General features: G+C 41.1%; 1 protein-coding gene across 2 annotated transcripts in view; it reads right to left on the bottom strand.

Annotated features, from left to right (window-relative positions):
* Positions 1 to 16,936: 16,936 nt before the first annotated feature.
* The window catches only part of tfpi2 (tissue factor pathway inhibitor 2), a 54,057-nt gene continuing 51,996 nt past the window's right edge, over positions 16,937 to 18,997 (bottom strand). For both annotated transcript variants that reach the window (XM_052016455.1, XM_052016456.1), the window contains one exon: positions 16,937 to 18,050. In XM_052016455.1, coding sequence (XP_051872415.1) covers positions 17,998 to 18,050 — 53 coding nt within the window. In that variant the 3' untranslated portion in view covers positions 16,937 to 17,997. The remainder of the gene's footprint in view (positions 18,051 to 18,997) is intronic.

Below are 18,997 nucleotides of genomic sequence, written 5' to 3'. Positions count from 1 at the left end.
GAAGAGTGGTGAGCAGTTGAAATTTTGCACAATATATGGACAATCATCACACCACCTTTTTCTAGTCAGCATAGATGTGTCCTTTTGGTACAGTGACATGTACATTCATCTATAGGTACCTTTGGATATTGTGCCTGTGTCCTTCCTTGCAGTTGAACTAACAGTTGTGTTTAGTTAGTGGAGTAGTTCAGACTGCTAAGCTCTATTTTTTCCCTCATAAGTTATAAATTATCAGCATACAGCCATGCACTCAGATTAGGTGCTGCACATTAACCTGCCTTTTAGATTTCAGGAGAGCAAAGTACAGAAGGATATAGCTGTTCTTGTGCACAAATCGCAGAATGTTAGCTGGTGGGTGTAGCAATTGAGTAGGAGGGCAAATGGCATGTTGGCCTTTATTGAAAGAGTGTTGGAGTTTAGAAATAGGGAATTATTGTTACAATTGTACAGGTACTGATGACACTACACTTGGAGTACCATGTATCTTTTGGGTCACCTTATTTAAGAAAGGATAAATTGGCATTAGTGGTGGTCAAGAAGGGATTTCCTACGCTAATAACTATAATGAGAGGGTTGGCCTATTATGATTGCCAAAATAAATTAGGTCTATATTCTTTAGGGTTTGGAAGATTGAGGGGTAGTCTTATTGAAATATGTAAGATACTTGGAGAGTATGACACAGTAGGTGTTCAGATGCTTTCATTTGTGGGAGAATCTTGAACAAGGGACATAATTACAAGATTGAAGGTTAGACATTTAAGACTGAGGTTTATAGGGTCTCCTCCATAGAGTCATAAGTTCATCCAGCATGGAAACAGGACATTCTGCCCATCATGACCATACTGACCACTGGGCATTCATCCATATTAATCCCATCTTCCAGCACTTGGCCCATAGTCTTCAATGTCTAGGCAATTCAAGCGCTTGTCTAGACACCTCTTAATACTGTCAGTGAACCTACTTCCACCACTCTTTCCGACAGTGCATTCCAGGTACTCACCACTCTCTGGGTGATTAAGGTCCCCCATCAGGTCCCCTTTAATTCTTTTACCCCATACCCTAAATCCTCTAGTTTTATTCATCTCTATAAAGGGAAAAGATTCCTTCAGTCTACCTTATCTATATCTCATAATTTTACATACCTCAATTATGTTCCCTCTTAACCTCCTTTCCTTCAGGGTAAACAAACCTAGTCTCTCTAGTCTCTCTTTGTAACTGGAATACACCATCCCAGTCAACAGGCCTTCCCCCAGTTTAACACCTTTATTCCTGGTTTATCCCATTCTTTATCCCAAACCACTTTGAAATGTACAATATTATGGTCACTATCTCCAAAAGGTCCTGTTTCTGTGCTGTATGACTCTGTGACTTAAACTGTGTCAAAAAGCTCTCCTGGACACACCTCAGAAATTCTGCCCCCCTCTGAGCCTCTAAGGCTAAAGCAATCCCAGTTAATATTTGGGAAATTGAAATCCCCTAGTACTATAATCCTATGTTTAACATATTGCTATTTGCCTACATATCTATTCCTCTATCTCCTGTGACTGTTAGGTAGTCTGTAATACGCCCACAGCAAAGTGATGACACTTCCCCTCTTGAGCCTGGGTTGATCCTTTCCTTTAATATCTTACTGGGATAAAATGACTAACATCTGTACCATTTAGATCAATATACACAGGGTCATCCTTTAACTCCTCATATAACATGGCGGAACGGTAGCGTAGCAGTTAGCGCGACGCTATTACAGCGTCGGCGATCGGGGTTCGATTCCCATCGCTGTCTGTAAGGAGTTTGTACGTTCTTCCGTGTCTGCGTGGGTTTCCTCCGGGTGCTCCGGTTTCCTCCCACGTTCTAAAGATGGTAGGTTAATTTGGGTTTAAAATGGGCGGCGCGGACTCATTGGGCTGGAAGGGCCTGTTACCACGCTGTAAATAAAATTTAAAAAAATTTAAATTTAATTTAATGACAAAATTCTTGTCAATTCCATATTAAGCAAAAATCCTCTATTTTTTCAGGATTGTTAAAAATGATAGGTAGATCGAGGACTCCAATATATATCTATTATATTTTTATTTTTGCAGAAGCGATATAAAAGAGCATTCCTGCTGCATTTATATATAAGCATTCTGAAGAAGAAATCAACATTGAAACAAGTCCAAACATGATAAGTTAACATCTTGTTGCTCTTTGCAAGAATTCAGTTAGAGTTGCTACATTTTATAATATTGACTTAAATCTAGAGTTAAACCAACCTGTCTCCACTTTGTTTGAGCCCATGAACAGGGCTCACAATCTATATCCAAACTTCCCAGATTAGTCCATGAGTAGAGATTTTTTAACCTTGAAGAAAATATTATAAATGAGGCAGGTATTTTAAAAAAGTACTTTGTGAATAATATTGTTTGAGGTAGAACCTCACAGACTAAACAAGTGTTCTGCTAGTAGTAAAAAGAAAAGTGCACACAGTTAAAATGGAGGAATTTTAGATGTAAATCTTATTTGCTAATTTTTGGTGCATAATGCATACATCCTTTTTCTCAAATAATTTCTGTGTCAACCAAGCCCTATCAGTTGTCTTGATTTATTTAAGTTCATAAGAATGTACTTATCTTATTTATTCCTCTCATAATTCTGCCTTAAATTGAAAACACTTGCAATTTAACTCCCAAATCGTATATTTGTATCTAAATGATATCAGCCTCTGCTTTGGCATATTTGTGACAGACAAATCAACATCCTTTGTGGCCAGAGTTAAATAATGGGGATGTGAGCTTCAAAGGGAAAAACTTCACAAAGTATCAACAGTATTGTTTTAAATTATTTTATTCTTTTGAAATTCTGCATATTAATCTGCCATACCTTTAATTAGATTCATTAAATGAAGAAATGTAGAAGCTATATGATTTTGTCATCATCTTAGAATAAGTTAAATCTGATAATTATTGCTAAACTTTTGCCATGGTAGATTATATATTCTGTATTTTAATTCTTGCAGTTCTATTTACAAATTGTTTATGTGCTAAGAAATTACATGTAGGCGGTGTGATGTGTGAATGTATTTGTGTCTGCAGGTTCCTTGGTTACATTTATGGATTTCTTCTGCACAGCGTTTCAACCCATGTTACAATTTTGTTTTTAGGAAAATGTTCTCGAAGGTTTGGCAGTAACCCCCATGACTAATCTCCATATCCCATGTTTCCTGTATTCACAACACCAAATTTGAATTGATAACCTACTCTCAGATTTGCATAACCAATTGGTTAAAGTTGCAGTGTGAGGAACACTCTGAGTTGTGAATATTCCTGTGCTGAAAGTACAGTCCTTTGCGAATAGTGCATGTTAACCATAGACTCAATTTTCAAGGTGCAATTTATTCATAGCTAGGTAAAGCTGTAAATCATTACTGGTTTTGTAAAGTGAATAGCACAATGCAAACATAAATATGTAACAGCACAGTGACACAGATAGTGGAGCTACTGCCTCACAGCTCCAGTGACCCAGGTTTAACCTTGGTCTCCAGTGTGTCAGTGTGGAGTTTTCATGTTCTCCCTGTGATGACGTGGGGTTTCCTCCTGGTACTTGGTGGTCAGCATGAACGTGGAGGACTGAAGGCCCTTTTTTTGTGTTGTATGATTCTATCACTCTATGGCTCTAAAATTATTGAGGGAATGGGATTACTCTGTGTGTTGGCATAGACACAGTGGGTCAAATGCCTCTATCTATATTCTTAAGAAATTCACTGAAGCTCCAAAAATCCAGCATCCTATGGTGATGGTTTGGCACCTGTCTCATCCAATATTCTAGAATGTGAGCTGTGGGTACAGATTACAGTTGGGGCTGGGATCCAGATTGTGGGCCCGGGTAGTATGGCTGGAGGTGGGGTTGGAGTCCAGAACACTAAGGATCAAGAATGTGTGTAGATTTGCAGCTGGATCTAGGGTGTGTAGTGCTGGTATGTTTCCCGCTCCCTTTAAGCTCACCATGTTCACTGGAAAATTTATTATACTCCTCTATAACATGTAAAAATAGTGAAATAAAAGATTTTTTAAGTATTAATAAGATGAAGTTCAAATGGTCTGGCAAACCAGCAAGTCCAGCAGTACCAAAGTTCCAAGGGTGCTGGGTCACAGCTGTTTTGATGCATGGAAATATGGTGAATAAAAACTGTAAACAATGGGCAAACACATCTGAAGGTAGATGGAGATTTAAGATGTAGCTGATGGTTAACCTAACTCAGCATCTGAACAAATCAATACAGTTTCCCTCTACTATCGCAGCTTAGTGGCAAAGTGGCAACACAATCATACCTGCAGACTCTTTCCTGTTGCTACTTATAAAGGCAATAATAGAGGTGGGGCTATCAACAGAACAGCTTTAATTGAAGGCAGTAGACTCTCAACTAACCAGCAGTGACTGGTACAACAATGTCTCAAAGTCATAGCATTTGGTAAACTGAGTTCTTAAAGGTACCCTCACACATATATGTTCTTCGAAATGAAAATAACCCATTCAAATCATCAACTATTTACATAAATAAATGGATTGCAGTAAGTTAAGCATGTATGCAGCTACTAAATTAACCAATTATAAATTGGGTTGCTCCACGGTCCCCTTGGCTTCTGAAATCTCCTGAATGGCAAAGCGGTCTTTGTCATTCCTGATGTATTGACTCTGGGTACCCATAGTTCTGCTTTGTGCCATCCACTTGATTTCAGGAGTCCTGTGCTTCTAGACCCATGTCCTGCCCAGTGATGGGTGCATCATAGATGCTCTTCTATAACTCAAATCCATCCTCACCTTGCTCATTATGTTCTTGATCACCAACCTATGTATAACCTGCATGTACAAAATGATCCACATGAATCTGGAACCCCCCCCCCCCCCACCGACAACCCCCACCCTACTTCCCAGAGCCTCTTCAATTGGCCCGTATTCGGAGCACATTCACAACATCTCTTACTTGAAAACAAGTGGTCTTCAAGGGGTTTCCAACGGTTCTTTTAATTCAGTTGCATCCAAACTCAGCCAGATCGACAAATGCTGATCCCTTGGTATTTCAGCTGAAGAAGTCCCTTTGGTGGAGTGGAGATAGTTCTGCGCACAACCAGAATTAACCAGTCAGTGACTCCTAGAACATTTAGACATCTCATCCAATAACTGGAAAGAAAGAGGGGAGATAGCTAGTATAAAAAGGTGGAGGGAAGGGGTGAAGCAAGAGCTGGAATGTGATAGGTCAGATAGGTGATGGCCAGCTCTTGCTCCACTCCTTCCCCCCACCTTTTTATACCAGCTATCTCCCATCTTTCCAGTCCAGATGAAGGGTCTCGACCCAAAGTACTTGCTGTCCGTTTCCCTCCAATAGATGCTGCCTGACGTGCTGAGTTCCTCCCGTGCCTTTGTGTGTTGCTCCAGATTTCCAGCATCTGCAGTCTCTCTTGTGTCATCCAATAACTGTTGCTTCATTGTTCCTTTCACGATGTGCTTGAATAATTCAGCCTCCCCATTAGATGATGGATGGTATGGGAATGTGAAGCAATGCCAGCTTCGATCAGTGGAGAAGACTGTGATAAAATGTGCTGACCTATACATTGGCTTTTGTTAGAAACCAACTCTTCAAGGAGGCCAAATATTGCAAAAATGGATGTCACACCCTCTACTGTTTGTTCCGCAGAGAAGAAGGATCCAACTGCAATATTCTAAACCACTTTTAGTGGCAATCAACTAACAGGAAGAAGTACATATCAGCATGCAGCCGCCCCCTTAGGACCACTTCACAATTTACTTTCTTACCTATCTTTGTGCCATCAGCAAAAGTATCAACCATACCTTTGCTACCTTCATTCAAGTCATTTATATAAACTATAAAAAGTTGAGGTCCCAGCAGCAATCCATGTGGCCTCCTGCCAAACAGAAACCCATTTCTGTTTATCCTCTAAGTGAAAGAAGTCAACACTCACTAGCTGGAAGATAAGAGACAGCCATGTCTATTTGCTTTGGAGTAGTGGGCAGCTGTAGCCAGCAGTCCTGAGACACGGATTTCACTACATGTTCCATATTTCGATCAGACTCAGGCCAACACACATGGAGCTACTGGCCACACTTACATGTGGATGACTCCCATATGCTGAGATGATATTACTTCAGGACATGTGCTTGTAGATGGGTAGCACCACTACACCCAACCTCGATTTACCAACAGCTCACACCTCCTTGTCTGGATCGGTCTGATTTCCGCACTTACTCCCATCTCCGAATCTTACCATCCCACCGTGGTGTGTTCGTGCACCTGCCTTAGAGAAACATTGTTGGGCTTGTCTCCTGTCATCTCTCCAGCTGTCACTGGGGTGTCATCATCAATATCTTGCAATTCTGTTAAGCACCACGGAAATAGGCCCTTCGGCCCAACTCATCCATGCAGACAAAGATGACTAATTATGCTAATCCCATTTGCCTACATTTGGTCCATATCCCTCTAAAACTTTCCTTTCCACGTACCGAATGTCTTTTAAATTTTTTAAATGAACTTGTCGCTACCACTTCCTCTGGTGGCTTGTTCCACATACCCACCACCCTCCGTGTGAAAAACTCGCCCCTCAGGTCCCCTTCAATTCTTTCCTCTCTGTCTTCTAGTGTTAGAGTCCTAGGAAAAAGACTGTGACTATCTACCTTATCTATGCCCTTCATGATTTTATAAACCACCATAAGGTTACCTCTCAGCCACTTCAGGGAAAACAGTTACAGCCTATCCATCTCTCCTTATAACTCAAGCCCTCAAGTCCAGGCAACATTCCTGTGAATTTTTTCTGCACCATCTCTAACTTAGTCACATCCTTCCTATAGCGCGGCAACTAGAAGTGCATACAATACTCCAAATGTGGCTTAACCAACATTTTCGACGACTGTATAATGACGTCCTAACTCAATGCCTTGGCCAATGAAGGCAAACATACCATATGCCTTCTTCACCACTCTGTCTACCTGTGTCGCCACCTTTAGGGAATTATGTACTTGTACCCCAATGTTTTGCTGTTCACTTACTCTCCCCAGGGCCCTGTCACTCACTGTGAATATCCTGGCCTAGTTTAGCTTCCCAAAGTGCATCACTTTTCACATATGGGTTAAGTTCCATCTACTATTCCTTTGCCCACTGTCACACTTGATCTAGATCCTGTTATAACCTGAGTCAACTTACACTATACCACCAATTTTGGTGTCATCTGCATTCTTACTAATCATGCCACATATAATCTCTTCCAAACCATTAATATATATGACGAACAATAAAGGACTCAGCACCAATCCCTGCAGCACGCCATTAGTTACAGATTTCCAATCTGAAACACCACCCTCCACTGCCATCCTCTGCCTCCTACCACCAAGCCAATCTTGTATTCAATTTACTATCTCACCCTGGATCCCATGTATTTTAACCTTCTGGACAAGCCTCCCATGTGGGACCTTGTCAAAGGCCTTGCTAACGTCCGGGTAGACAACGTCCACTGCCTTGCCCTCGTCACTCCTTTTGGTCACCTCCTTAAAAAACTCAATCAAATTTGTGAGACATGATCTCCCACTAACAAAGGTAGGCTATCTTCAATCAGTCTTTGCCTTTCCAAATGCAAATAAATCCTGTCTCTCAGACTCCTTTCCGGTAACTTTCCCACCACTGTAGTTCCCTGGCTTGTCCCAGTAGTCCTTTGTAACTAAAGGCACAACATTAGCCGTCGTCCCTTCTTCCAGTACCTCATCCATGGCTAACGAAGATACAAAAATCTCTACCAGGGTCCCAGCAATCTCCTCCCTTGCTTCCCATGACACCCTGGGATGCACGGTCGGGCCTTGGGAATTTATCCACCAACACCTCCTCATCCGTAATATCCATAAGCCTCAGCATATCACTTTTCTGTTCCTTGAACTCAATAGCTTCCATGTACTTCTCCACAGTAAATACAGACGAGAACTATTCATTTAAGACTTTGCACATCACCAGTGACTCTGCACATAGATTACTACCTTGATCCTTAAGAGGACTTACTCTCTCCCTAGTTATCCTTTAACTCTTAAGAGACTTATAGACTATTTTAGGATTCTCCTTTAGCTTGTCTCCCAGGGATATCTCATGTCCCCTTTTAACCCTCCTAATTTTCTTATTAAGTGTACTCCTGCATCCTTCATATTCATCAAGGGACTCACTTGATCCCAGCTGCCCATACCTGACATACGCCTCCTTTTTCCTGACCAGAGCCTCAATATCCCTCATCAACCAGGGTTCCCTAATCCTGCCAGCTTTTCCCTTCACTCTAACAGGAACATGTCGGCTCTGATCTCTTCCTATTTCACTTTTGAAAGCCTCCCATTTACCAGATGTCCCTTTCCCTTCTAACATCCTCTTCCAATCAAACTGTGTAAATTCCAGTCTAATGCCACCAAAATTAGCCTTGCCCCAATTTAACTTGTGGACCAGTCCTATCTTTTTTTCCATAACTATCTTGAAACTAATACAATTATTGTCACTGGTCCCTAAGTGCTCCCGCATGCCACATTAGCCACTTGGCCAGCCTCATTTCCTAACAGCAGGTCAAGTCTACTTCTCTTGTGGGGCCATTTACAGATTGCTTCAGATAACTTTCCTGGACACACTTAAATTCTGCCCCATCTAATCCCACAGCACAATGTCTATCCCAGTCAGTAAAAGGGAAGATAAAATCACCTGATAATACAGCCCTATTAGTCCTACAGCTATCTGCGAATTCCCTACATATTTGCTCCTTTAATTCCTGCTAACCATTAGACCATTAGGTATAAAGACCATTATGGGATACAATCCCATCAAAGTGATCATCCCCTTCCTATTGACCCATGTAGCCTTCCTGGATAATTCCCCAGGAATAACCTCTCTAAGTACTGCTCTCTAAGCAATGTGATGCTCTCCCTAATCAATATTGCAACTCCCCCTCATCTGTATCATGCTGGAAGCATCTGTTCTCTGGAACAGTGAGCTGCCAACCCTGCCCATCCCTCAACCATACTTTTGTAATAGTTGTAATATCACAATCTCACGTGCCGATCCATGCTCTGAGTTCATTTGCCTTACCTGTCAGGCTTCTTGCATTAAAGTACATGAATTTTAACCTGTCAGACCTTCCTTACTCCCTGTCCTGCCCCTGCTTGGCCTGACTACTGGTCCTGCTCGCTTTAACCTGAGTTCATTTGCCTCAACTGCTGTAAGACTACTACTTTGGGTCCCACTCCCTGCCAGGCTGGTTTAACCCCTCCTGAGTCACTGCAGCAAATCTCCCCACCAGGATATTGATCCTCCTCCAGGTGCAGCCTGTCCCTCTTGTACAGGTCACCTCTGTCCTAGAAGAGATCTCAATGATGCAAGAAATTGAATCTGTCCCTCCTTCACTAGCTCCTCAGTCACACATTCATTTGCCCTATCCTCCTACCTCCTACTCTCATCAACATGTAGCATAGGGAGTAATCCAGAGATTAGGAGCACTGGATGCTGAGGGGTGACCTGATAGAAGGATATAAAATTATGAGAGGCATACTTAGGTAGACAGAGACTTTTTCCCAGGGTGGAAATGTCAAATACCAGAGAGCATGGCGTTAACCAGAGAGGGGGAGCATTTAAGGGAGATTTACAAGGCAAGATTTTTACACAGAGAGTGGTAGGTGCCTGGAATTCAATGCCAGGGGAAGTGTTGGAAGCAGATACAATAGCAACATTTAAGAGGCATTTAGACAGACACATGAACAGGCAGGGAATGGAGGGATATAGACCATGTGGAAGCAGATGGAACTAGTTTGGATTGGCATCATGGTTGCCACATGTGGGCTGAAAGGCCTGTTCCTGTTCTATGTTCCATGTAACCTCCAAAACAATGACCAGTGACATTTTTCAATCTGTGCAAACTGATTATTCCTCATTATAGGAAGGATGTGGAAGCTTTAGAGAGGGTGCAGAGGAGATTTACCAGGATGCTGCCTGGATTAGAGAACATGTCTTATGAGGAAGGGTTGAACGAGCTAGGGATTTTCTCTTTGGAGTGACGCAGGATGAGAGGTAACTTGATAGAGGTGTATAAAATTATCAGAGGCATAGATAGAGTGGACAGCCAACACCTTTTCCTCAGGGCAGCAATGGCTAATACTGGAGGACACCAGTTTAAGGTCAGAGGTGGAAAGTTTAGGGGAAACATCAGAGGTAGGTTCTTTACCCAGAGAGTGGGGGGGGGGGGGTGCAGGGCAGGGCGGGGCGGGGAGGTGCCTGGAACGCACTGCCGGGGTTGGTGGTAGAGGCTGATACAACAGGGACATTTAAAAGACTCTTAGATAGGTATATGGAAGTAAGAAAAATGGAGGGTGATGGACTGTGTAGGAGGGAAGGGCTAGATTGATTGTGGAGTAGGTTTATGTAGGTCAGCACAACATCATAGGCTGAAGGGCCCGTACTGTGCAGTATTATTCTGCGTTCTATATTCTACGGTCTATGAACAAAATTGTAAACAGTGCTTCTGGAGCATTCTAAGCATCAGTATAACAACCACATATTTTTTCTCTGTGTGTCTGTAGAAAGGCACCTGGCTTTTGCTCAGCATCTTCTGCAATGAAACAGGTGAAATTGAAAGTCAGTGAAGCATCTCAATTGTGGAATCAACTGCTCCACAGAATGTGCAAACCAGTAAATCAGTAGATTACTCAATGTGTCTCTGGATAAATTGTAATACTAATATATTATAGCACAACAGGGTAAAAAGTATCCTGGGCACCTACTAACCTTCAGTTTCTCTTATTTCCATTGACTGCATCACCCATGTGTGTCATCTGGAACTCCAGCAGAAGTCTGCAAGAGGTGATGCCAAACAATGGCATAATTGTAGACTCACGACTCTGATCACTGAAATTATTTTAATAATGTATATTTTTCCCACTGTTGATGTTACCAGCACGAAGAAAATAATGACAAGTACTTTTTCTTATCTGCAATTGTCTGACTTACAGCAGTTACATTGAATAGAGTAAATCCTTAAACTATTGGAAGAGTTAATTTCAGAGTTGTCTCTGGTCAAATAATGTGCCATACATCGTGATGGGATTTCCCCACATTCAAAAGACATGTCAGTGGACTTCCCTTAACATCCGGTCTGACAAATATCTGATAGGGAGAATTGCACGACACCTGACAGAACTTGCTTGAGTTTTAATGAGTGGAAATGAACTTTTCCAGACTCTGTCAGCCCTGACCCAACAAGTGTTCCTCTCTCTGCTCCTTTTGTCTGACATTTAATATCCAGGCAGTAGAGATAAGTTTCTACCTCATGTTATGACTATCATTTTGATCAAATTAGAAGTCTCCTGTTACAGTAAGGCTGCATCTTACAGATCATCATTTAGTCACCGTGTTCAATTCCCACAGATGCCATTTTGATAAAAAAAGAACAGTAATATTTCTCAATTGCATTTAGGTCATTTTATGCTTTGTGACTATTATTCAACACTTTATCTGTACACTCAGTGATCGAGCAGTACTTGAGATGGACTCGTATCTTTGTTATCACTGTCTTAATGCTAAAAGTCAACAGAAAACCACAGCATTCAGAATAGTCTAACTGGATATGACACAATTTTACTGACAGGAGATCAATGCTGAGAGTTAAAAATGAAGAGAGAAAACAACTGAACAGAAGATAAAATCAGATATACAGGTATAATGTGTGCAGAAAGGTACAAAACTGTGCCATCAGATTTTAGAACGATTGGGAAATGCCTGCAGAATGTATTATTAATAGCCTCACATATGGTGCCAGCATAGTGTCAGTTGAGGAACAGATAAGCAGACAGATTAGGGAAAGGTGCAAAAACAATGGGGTTGCGGTAGTGGGTGACTTCAACTTCCCAGATATAGACTGTGACCTTCTTAGCGCAAGAGAGTTAGACAGGGTAGGATTTGTTAGGTGCACTGAAACAGTATGTGGATAGTCCAACTAGAGGCGGGGCCATACTGGACCTTGTATTGGGAAATGAGCCCGGCTAGGTGAATGACGTTTCAGAGGGGGAACATTTAAGAAACGGTGATCATCACTCCCTGAAGTTTTAAGATAGCTGTGAATTAAGATAAGTATGGACCTTACGGGAAAGTATTAAATTGGGTGAGGGCAAATTACGAAAGGATTAGGTAGTAGTGAGGGAGAGTTAATTGGGAACTGGTGACATCTGATGATGTGTGGAGGATGTTTAGAGACCAACTGCACAAAGTACAGGACTGATATGTTCCAGTAAGAAGTAAGGGCAAGGATGGCAAGGTAAGAAAACCTTGGATGATGAGATAGGTTGTGAATTTAGTCAAGAAGAGGAAGGAAGCACATGTAAGGTTTAGGAAGCTAAAATTGAATGGGGCTTTTGAGGAACGTAAAGAAGCCAGAAAAGGACTCAAGAAGGGAATTAGGAGATCCAGGAAGGGCCATGAAAAGTCCTGGCAAGTAGGATTAAAGAGAATCTATACACACATCAACAGCAAGATGATAACTAGGGGGAGGGTAGGACCACTCAAGGATAAAGGAGGGAACATGTGTTGGAGGCGGAGGATGTGGGCAAGGTCCAAAATGAGAACTTTGCATCAGTATTCACCAAAGGGAAGGACATAGCTGACAGTGATATCAGTGTTTAGCATGCTAATATGCTAGGGCATTTTGAGATAAAGAAAGAGGTGGTATTGGGTCTTTTGAAGAACATTAAGGTGGACAAGTCCCCAGGGCCTGATGGGATATACCCCAGGTAATTGAAAGAGGCAAGACATGAGATTGCTGGGGCCTTGACCAAGATCTTTGTGTCCTGTCTAGCCACAGGTGAGGTCCTGGAAGAATGGTGAATAGCTAATGTTGTTCCTTTATTCAAGAAGAGAAATAGGAATAATCATCGAAATTATAGTCTGGCAAGTCTCACATCAGTGATAGGAGAGCTATTGGATTCTTAGAGATAGCATGTGGAAAAGCATGGCATAACTAGGGACAATCAGCATGGCTTTGTGGGGGCAGGTCATATCTTACTAACTTGATTGAGGTTTCAAGGAGGTGACGAATGTGATTGATGAAGGTAGAACAATGGATGTTGTCTACTTGGATTTATATAATGCATTTGACAAGCTCCCCCATAGTAGGCTCATCCAGAAGATTAAAATGCATGAGATCCACGGTGACTTGGCCGTTTGGATTCAGAATTGCTTGCCCATAGAAGACAGAAGGTAGTGGTCGATGGGTCCTACTCTGGATCCGTGACTAGTGGTGTTCCGCAGGGATCATACTGGGACCTCTGCTGTTTGTGAAATATATAAATGGCTTGGATGTAAACGAGGATGGGTGGGTGAGTAAATTTGTAGATGACACAAAGATTGGTGGTGTTGTAGATGGTGTAGATGATTGCCAAAGGATACAGCAGGATATAGATCAGTTGCAGATATGGGTGGAGAAATGGCAGATGGAGCTTAATCGGGCAAGTGTGAGATGCTGCACTCTGGGAGATCAAATGTAAAGGGAAGGTACGTTATTAATGGCAAGACCTTTAACAGCATTAATGTACAGAGAGATCTTGGGGTCCAAATCTATAACTCCCTGAAAGTGGCTGCACAGGTTGATAGGGTGGTAAAGAAGTCATATGGCATGCTTGCCTTTATTAGACAAGGCATTGAGTTCAAGAGTCAGGAGTTATGTTGCAGCTTTATAACACTCTGGTTAGGCTGCATCTGGAGTATTGAATTACATTCTGGTCACCCCATTATAGGCAGGATGTGGGGGCATTGGAGAGGGTGCAGAAGAGGTTTACCAGGGTGCTGCCTGCACTAGAGGGCAGTTGCTATAAGGAGAGGTTGGACAAACTTGGGTTGTTTTCTCTGGAGTAGTGGAGACTGAGGGGAGACCTGATAGAAGTTTATAAAATTATGAGAGGCATACAGTAGATAACTGGTATCTTTTTCCCAGGGTGGATATGTCTAATACTAGAGGACATGCATTTGCGGTGAGGGGGGTATGTTCAAAGGAGATGTGTGGGGCAAGTTTTTTGCACAGGGAATGGTGGGTGTCTGGAATGTGCTGCCAGGAATAGTGGTGAAGGAAGATATGAAAGAGGCATTTAAGAGGCTCTGAGATAGCTACATGAATATGCATGGAATAGAGGGATATGGACCATGTGTAGGCAGAAGGGATTTTTGTAATTAGGCATCATTTAGCTTAATTAGTTCAGCACAACATTGTGGGATGAAGGGCTTGTTCCTGTTCTGTTTGATGTTCTGTAGTACTTCCTGAGTTACATTTTATCTCAATACTTAACATTGAGAGAGCAGATAAAATTTTATTTTGGGAATCCATATACAGGCAACCCCCCCCCCCCCCCCCCCCCACCTCCACATTATGGCCATTCGGTTTACGGAAATTTTCCCTTACAAAATTCACAAATCACTACCCAAAAATTTGAAATATAGAATAAAATTTGCTCTAACAGAATTTATGTGAACAATAGTAAATTACTCAACACAACATTTTTTTTCAACTTGTCTTTCTTGACACGTGAAGATGATGCAGCTTCGTGTTATGGAAAATCACAATGCTGCTTGTTTTCCAGTAACGTAACCTCCCACAACACGGGGGTCGCCTGTATATCACTGACCTTCGCTGTTTTTTCGAGCAGAGGCAACTTTGGCAAAAACCTTCAATGTGAGAATCATGTTAACTGCTAATTAACACATTGCTACTGTTCCTTAATGAGTAATTTTACAGAGAAGCTCATGTCACAGAAGCAAAGTCTGCTTGTACTTCTTGTTATAAAAATACTCATAAAAAATCAGGAACATTGTGCTATCTGCTCGAACCCACTCTGTCTTTCTCTCTCTCTCTCTCTCTCCCTCTCTCCCTCCCTCTCTCTCCCTCCCTCTCTCACACACACACAAACACACACACACACACACACACACCCACCCACCACAAGCCCTTGCTTACTACCTTCTTCTTTGCTTCCCAGCTCCCTCACCCACTCTCCCCCTGGATACCTCATCTGCAGTCCTCCATGTCCCTGAACCCTTCTACTTAGTGTTATCTCTCCCCTCTCCAGACCTATTTTCTGACCTCTTCACCCTCTCCCACAGACTGCCCTCCTTTTAGCCCTTACCCTACTGTCTGTCTGTCTGTCTGTCTGTCTCTCTCTCTCTCTCTCTGTATATCTGCCCATGTTCCCTCCACACTCCGCACTCTCCCCTGCCACAATTGCAGGCTTTTCCCTCCGCAGTCTGATAACTTCTTTCTCCAAGCAACCAAATCCACCCACTACCTCACAACCTTGACTGAAAGCCTTCCCCCTTCAGAAATAGTTTTCCTTCAACTAGCAACCTCAATTTTCTGCCGTTAGTTCAGCAATGGCTTTGCTCCTGTTCCAACCAGGGCTTGGCAATGATGCCCAATGCAACAATGAGTACCCCGTACTGGAATCACAACTGACGTAACTCACCCAACCTGCAGGGCTAAGCTTTCCCTCATCACCAAGAGCCTTCCTGTTACTGATTTTCCCACCTCGCAACCAGTCAGTTGGTCAGTTAGCAGGGAAATTGAGGCTGTGGTTACTGTTCTCAATCATCTGAAGGTTCAGCACTGAAGTGCATTCAAATACTGTAACAGCCCTTTGCTTGTACCCAGCTCTGAAGGGAGTGTAGACAGTTGAGGAGAGGAGAGAAGAAAGTTAGATAGAAGAATTGAAAACAACAAGAGAGCTGGCCTGAAGGGACAATGTGAAGTGGGGTCACATTGACTTTTGAATATTTGATTAGTGTCACTTTGGGAACGTAACTGTAGTGATTTTCCACCTGAGACAACTTTACAGTGCTGTGTTTTCCCCCACTATTCCTGATACTGAGAGACACAAACAATTTTGAGATACTGCTGTACCAGGGACAGTATTGTACAAGTCTAAATTCTGATAATTGCAGACCAGGTGGCTAAGGTGATTATGGGAACCAGCAAGAACTTGAAAGTATCAAACAACAAGTACATATATGGAAAAGGAATTGACATAGACATGTAATTGGCTATAAAATCAAAGTAGAATCTGAAAGGTTTGCAAAAAAATGTATAAAAAAGTGCCTCATGAGATGATCAATAACAATAGCTCTGAAGACCAACAGTTGCAGAAGAAGACCCCAAGACTCTGACTCAGAGAGGAACTCGCCACATTGAACCCTGGCCAGGTTCATCTAGGGCGGGTAATATCTGAATAGGGTTAATGAGTTTTGTAGATTGTGAAACTGCCAAAAGAGTTGTGTAACGAAAGAGTTAATGAAGTTTGTTTTGGTACTTTGTAGTGAATCTTTGAGTTGTTTGAACTGATCGTGTTTATTTGGTGTGGTTTTTCGTGTGTTGTGTTTAATTTGGTTTAATTGGCAACAAGCAGATAATCAATACAAATTCATATTTCCTTCAACATAGAATGAGACCATTTGGTCCCTCACAGAACAATCCCATTCACCCATTCATTTTTCCTGTGATCTAGTCTCTCCACAATTCCATCAACTCTCCCCAGATGCTACCACTCATCTATACACTAGGGACAACTTTGTGGTCAATTAATGATTTGAATGTGGGAAAAAACTGCACTACCTGGAGGAAAACCCACACAGTCCAAAGAAGAATATGCAAATTCCACACAGACCGCATTGAAGTTCAGGATTGAACCTAGGTTACTGGATTTGCGAGGCAACAGTTCTTCTAGCTGAGCCACTATGCTGCCCATTGTCCTGAATGTCAGAACAGGGATTAGTCCATCGAAGAAAACACTGCAAACTTTTAAGAACAAACATTTTTCCAAAAACTAAGGTTATAATGTAGATTTACATATGTTGTGCTCAAGAGATCCATAACATAATCACATAACATGCATATTTACAACTACATGATTTGCATTTCATGTTTTCATTTTATTATGGGTTTAGTACAATATTTTTAAAGCAAACGTATTTTGAGTTCACAGGAGAAAACAAAATACAGAATCTATCTGACCAAGGAAAAGCCTTTAGAATTTACGCAACACTCATATTTCCCATATTTAAGGTATAATTATGCACAATATTTATTCAGTTAATGTATTTAGTTTGCATTCAGAAAAGCATAACAGTATTATATAAAAGGTTTCAACTGAATCTAATTATTCAAAGCCACAATGTTACATTACCTGACAAAATATCAATGATTTGCCAAGCTTTTCTTTTGAAAACAGAGCTTACATTCTCCCTTTTTATACCCCTATATATACGTATGTTGCTTCTCTGCCTTGCCTGTGCCCCGTCACCATCAGAAATAGGTCAAAGAAGGTAAGCATCATTTAACTACAATTACATTGCATGTAGGAATTAACTTGCCAGTGTTTTAATGTAAGGCACAATTGTGAGGGGAATAGAGAAAGCAGAAGGTTTACATTGTTTAAACTCAAGTAAATCACTGAAATGAAGAGTGAGGATGACAAAAAGGGTTCTGAGGGAGTGTTCATGTCAATAAGAGATTATCTGAGGCAAAGGTGTGCACATTTTGCGTGAAAATTGAGCAAATGATCTACTTTTGAATTTTTCCATTTTAAATTGGTGTAAATTTGAATGTATTTGGTAATTTTCCCCACAATGACAATTTGGGCCATCAAATATTTCCACAGGTAAATAATTCGTAAGCTTTCTTTAATTTCCTGCCCTTTGTTGGAAAGATTCATAAGCAAAGTTAATGACATCTGTATAAATGTATCAACAGAATAATCTGGAAGAATCTCTACTTTTGGGATGCTCTGGGAGATTTTGATGTTGATTGTAATCCTTGTTTCTTGTTCAGAAACTTTGGAGGCAAGTTGTCTCAACTCTTTTTTTTCAATTATAAAAAACACATAGAAAACCCTTGAACTAGAATAATGATAATAGATATCTAAATCATCATCTTCAGGTTTTTTAAATACTGTTTTCTTCTTCAATGTGGTTTAGTTATATTTGAGTGCAGCAAAAAATTTCTTCTTCGATTGTTTTCTGACTCCTAACAAGAAGGAAATAAAATGTTAAAAAATGATACACATTGTGCTATATATAGACACTATATTAGGCAATAATGGAACAAAAATGAAGTGATATTTGCTCTTCATGACTTAAAAGTTCTGTCACAACTTGAGAAGAGTTTAAAAAAGATAATTTCCCTGTTTATTTTGATGCAGATATTACAGATTTCAGTCATTTTAAAGTATCCATACATTCAATTCAAATGAGAACATCTTATGAAATTGACTTAAGTTAGTGTTTGTTTGTAAGGTTGTTATAATTAAACCGTTGTTTAAATGTATGAATCTTCCCACTGTTCAAAATGTTTTCTCAGCTTGATTGGTTTTAATTAAAATGTCTGTCTGAACCCTTCAAAGATGATAATTAGACACGATGGTTTAAATGAATTGTTAGAAAGAAAAGTGCCAAGCAAGGCTACTTAGTTTATCATTTATCTTATACTTAAATTATATTATCGACAGATAATAGCTGTCAAGCAAGTCAAGGAAAGCTTGACTTGATCTGGTTAAAATATATATGGGTTTAGCCAAGGTGTGCTGTGATAAAGGAAATCATTCATCTTATACAAGTATGAAGGGATTAATGGATTTCTGACATGGGACAGCTATGGTCGGACTGTATAGGACTTAGAGGTCATAGAGTCATAGAGCAATACAACACGAATACAGGCCCTTCAGCCCAACCAGTCTATGCCAACCTCATTGTCCACCTAGCTAGTCCTAATTTCCTGCATTTCACCTATAAGCCTTCAGGCCTCTCCCCTCCATGTCCTTACCCAAGTGCTTCTTAAATGATACTATTATACCTGCCTCAACCACTTCCTCTGGCAGTTCATTCCATATACTCACCACCCTCTGTGTGAAAAAGTTGCACCTCAGGTCCCTTTTAAACCGTTCCTCCTCACCCTAAATCTATGCCCCCTAGTTT

Source organism: Pristis pectinata, chromosome 5 (assembly GCF_009764475.1).
Source record: "Pristis pectinata isolate sPriPec2 chromosome 5, sPriPec2.1.pri, whole genome shotgun sequence".
In the NCBI taxonomy this organism is placed as follows: domain Eukaryota; kingdom Metazoa; phylum Chordata; class Chondrichthyes; order Rhinopristiformes; family Pristidae; genus Pristis; species Pristis pectinata.
This window is presented reverse-complemented; position numbering and strand designations above follow the sequence as displayed.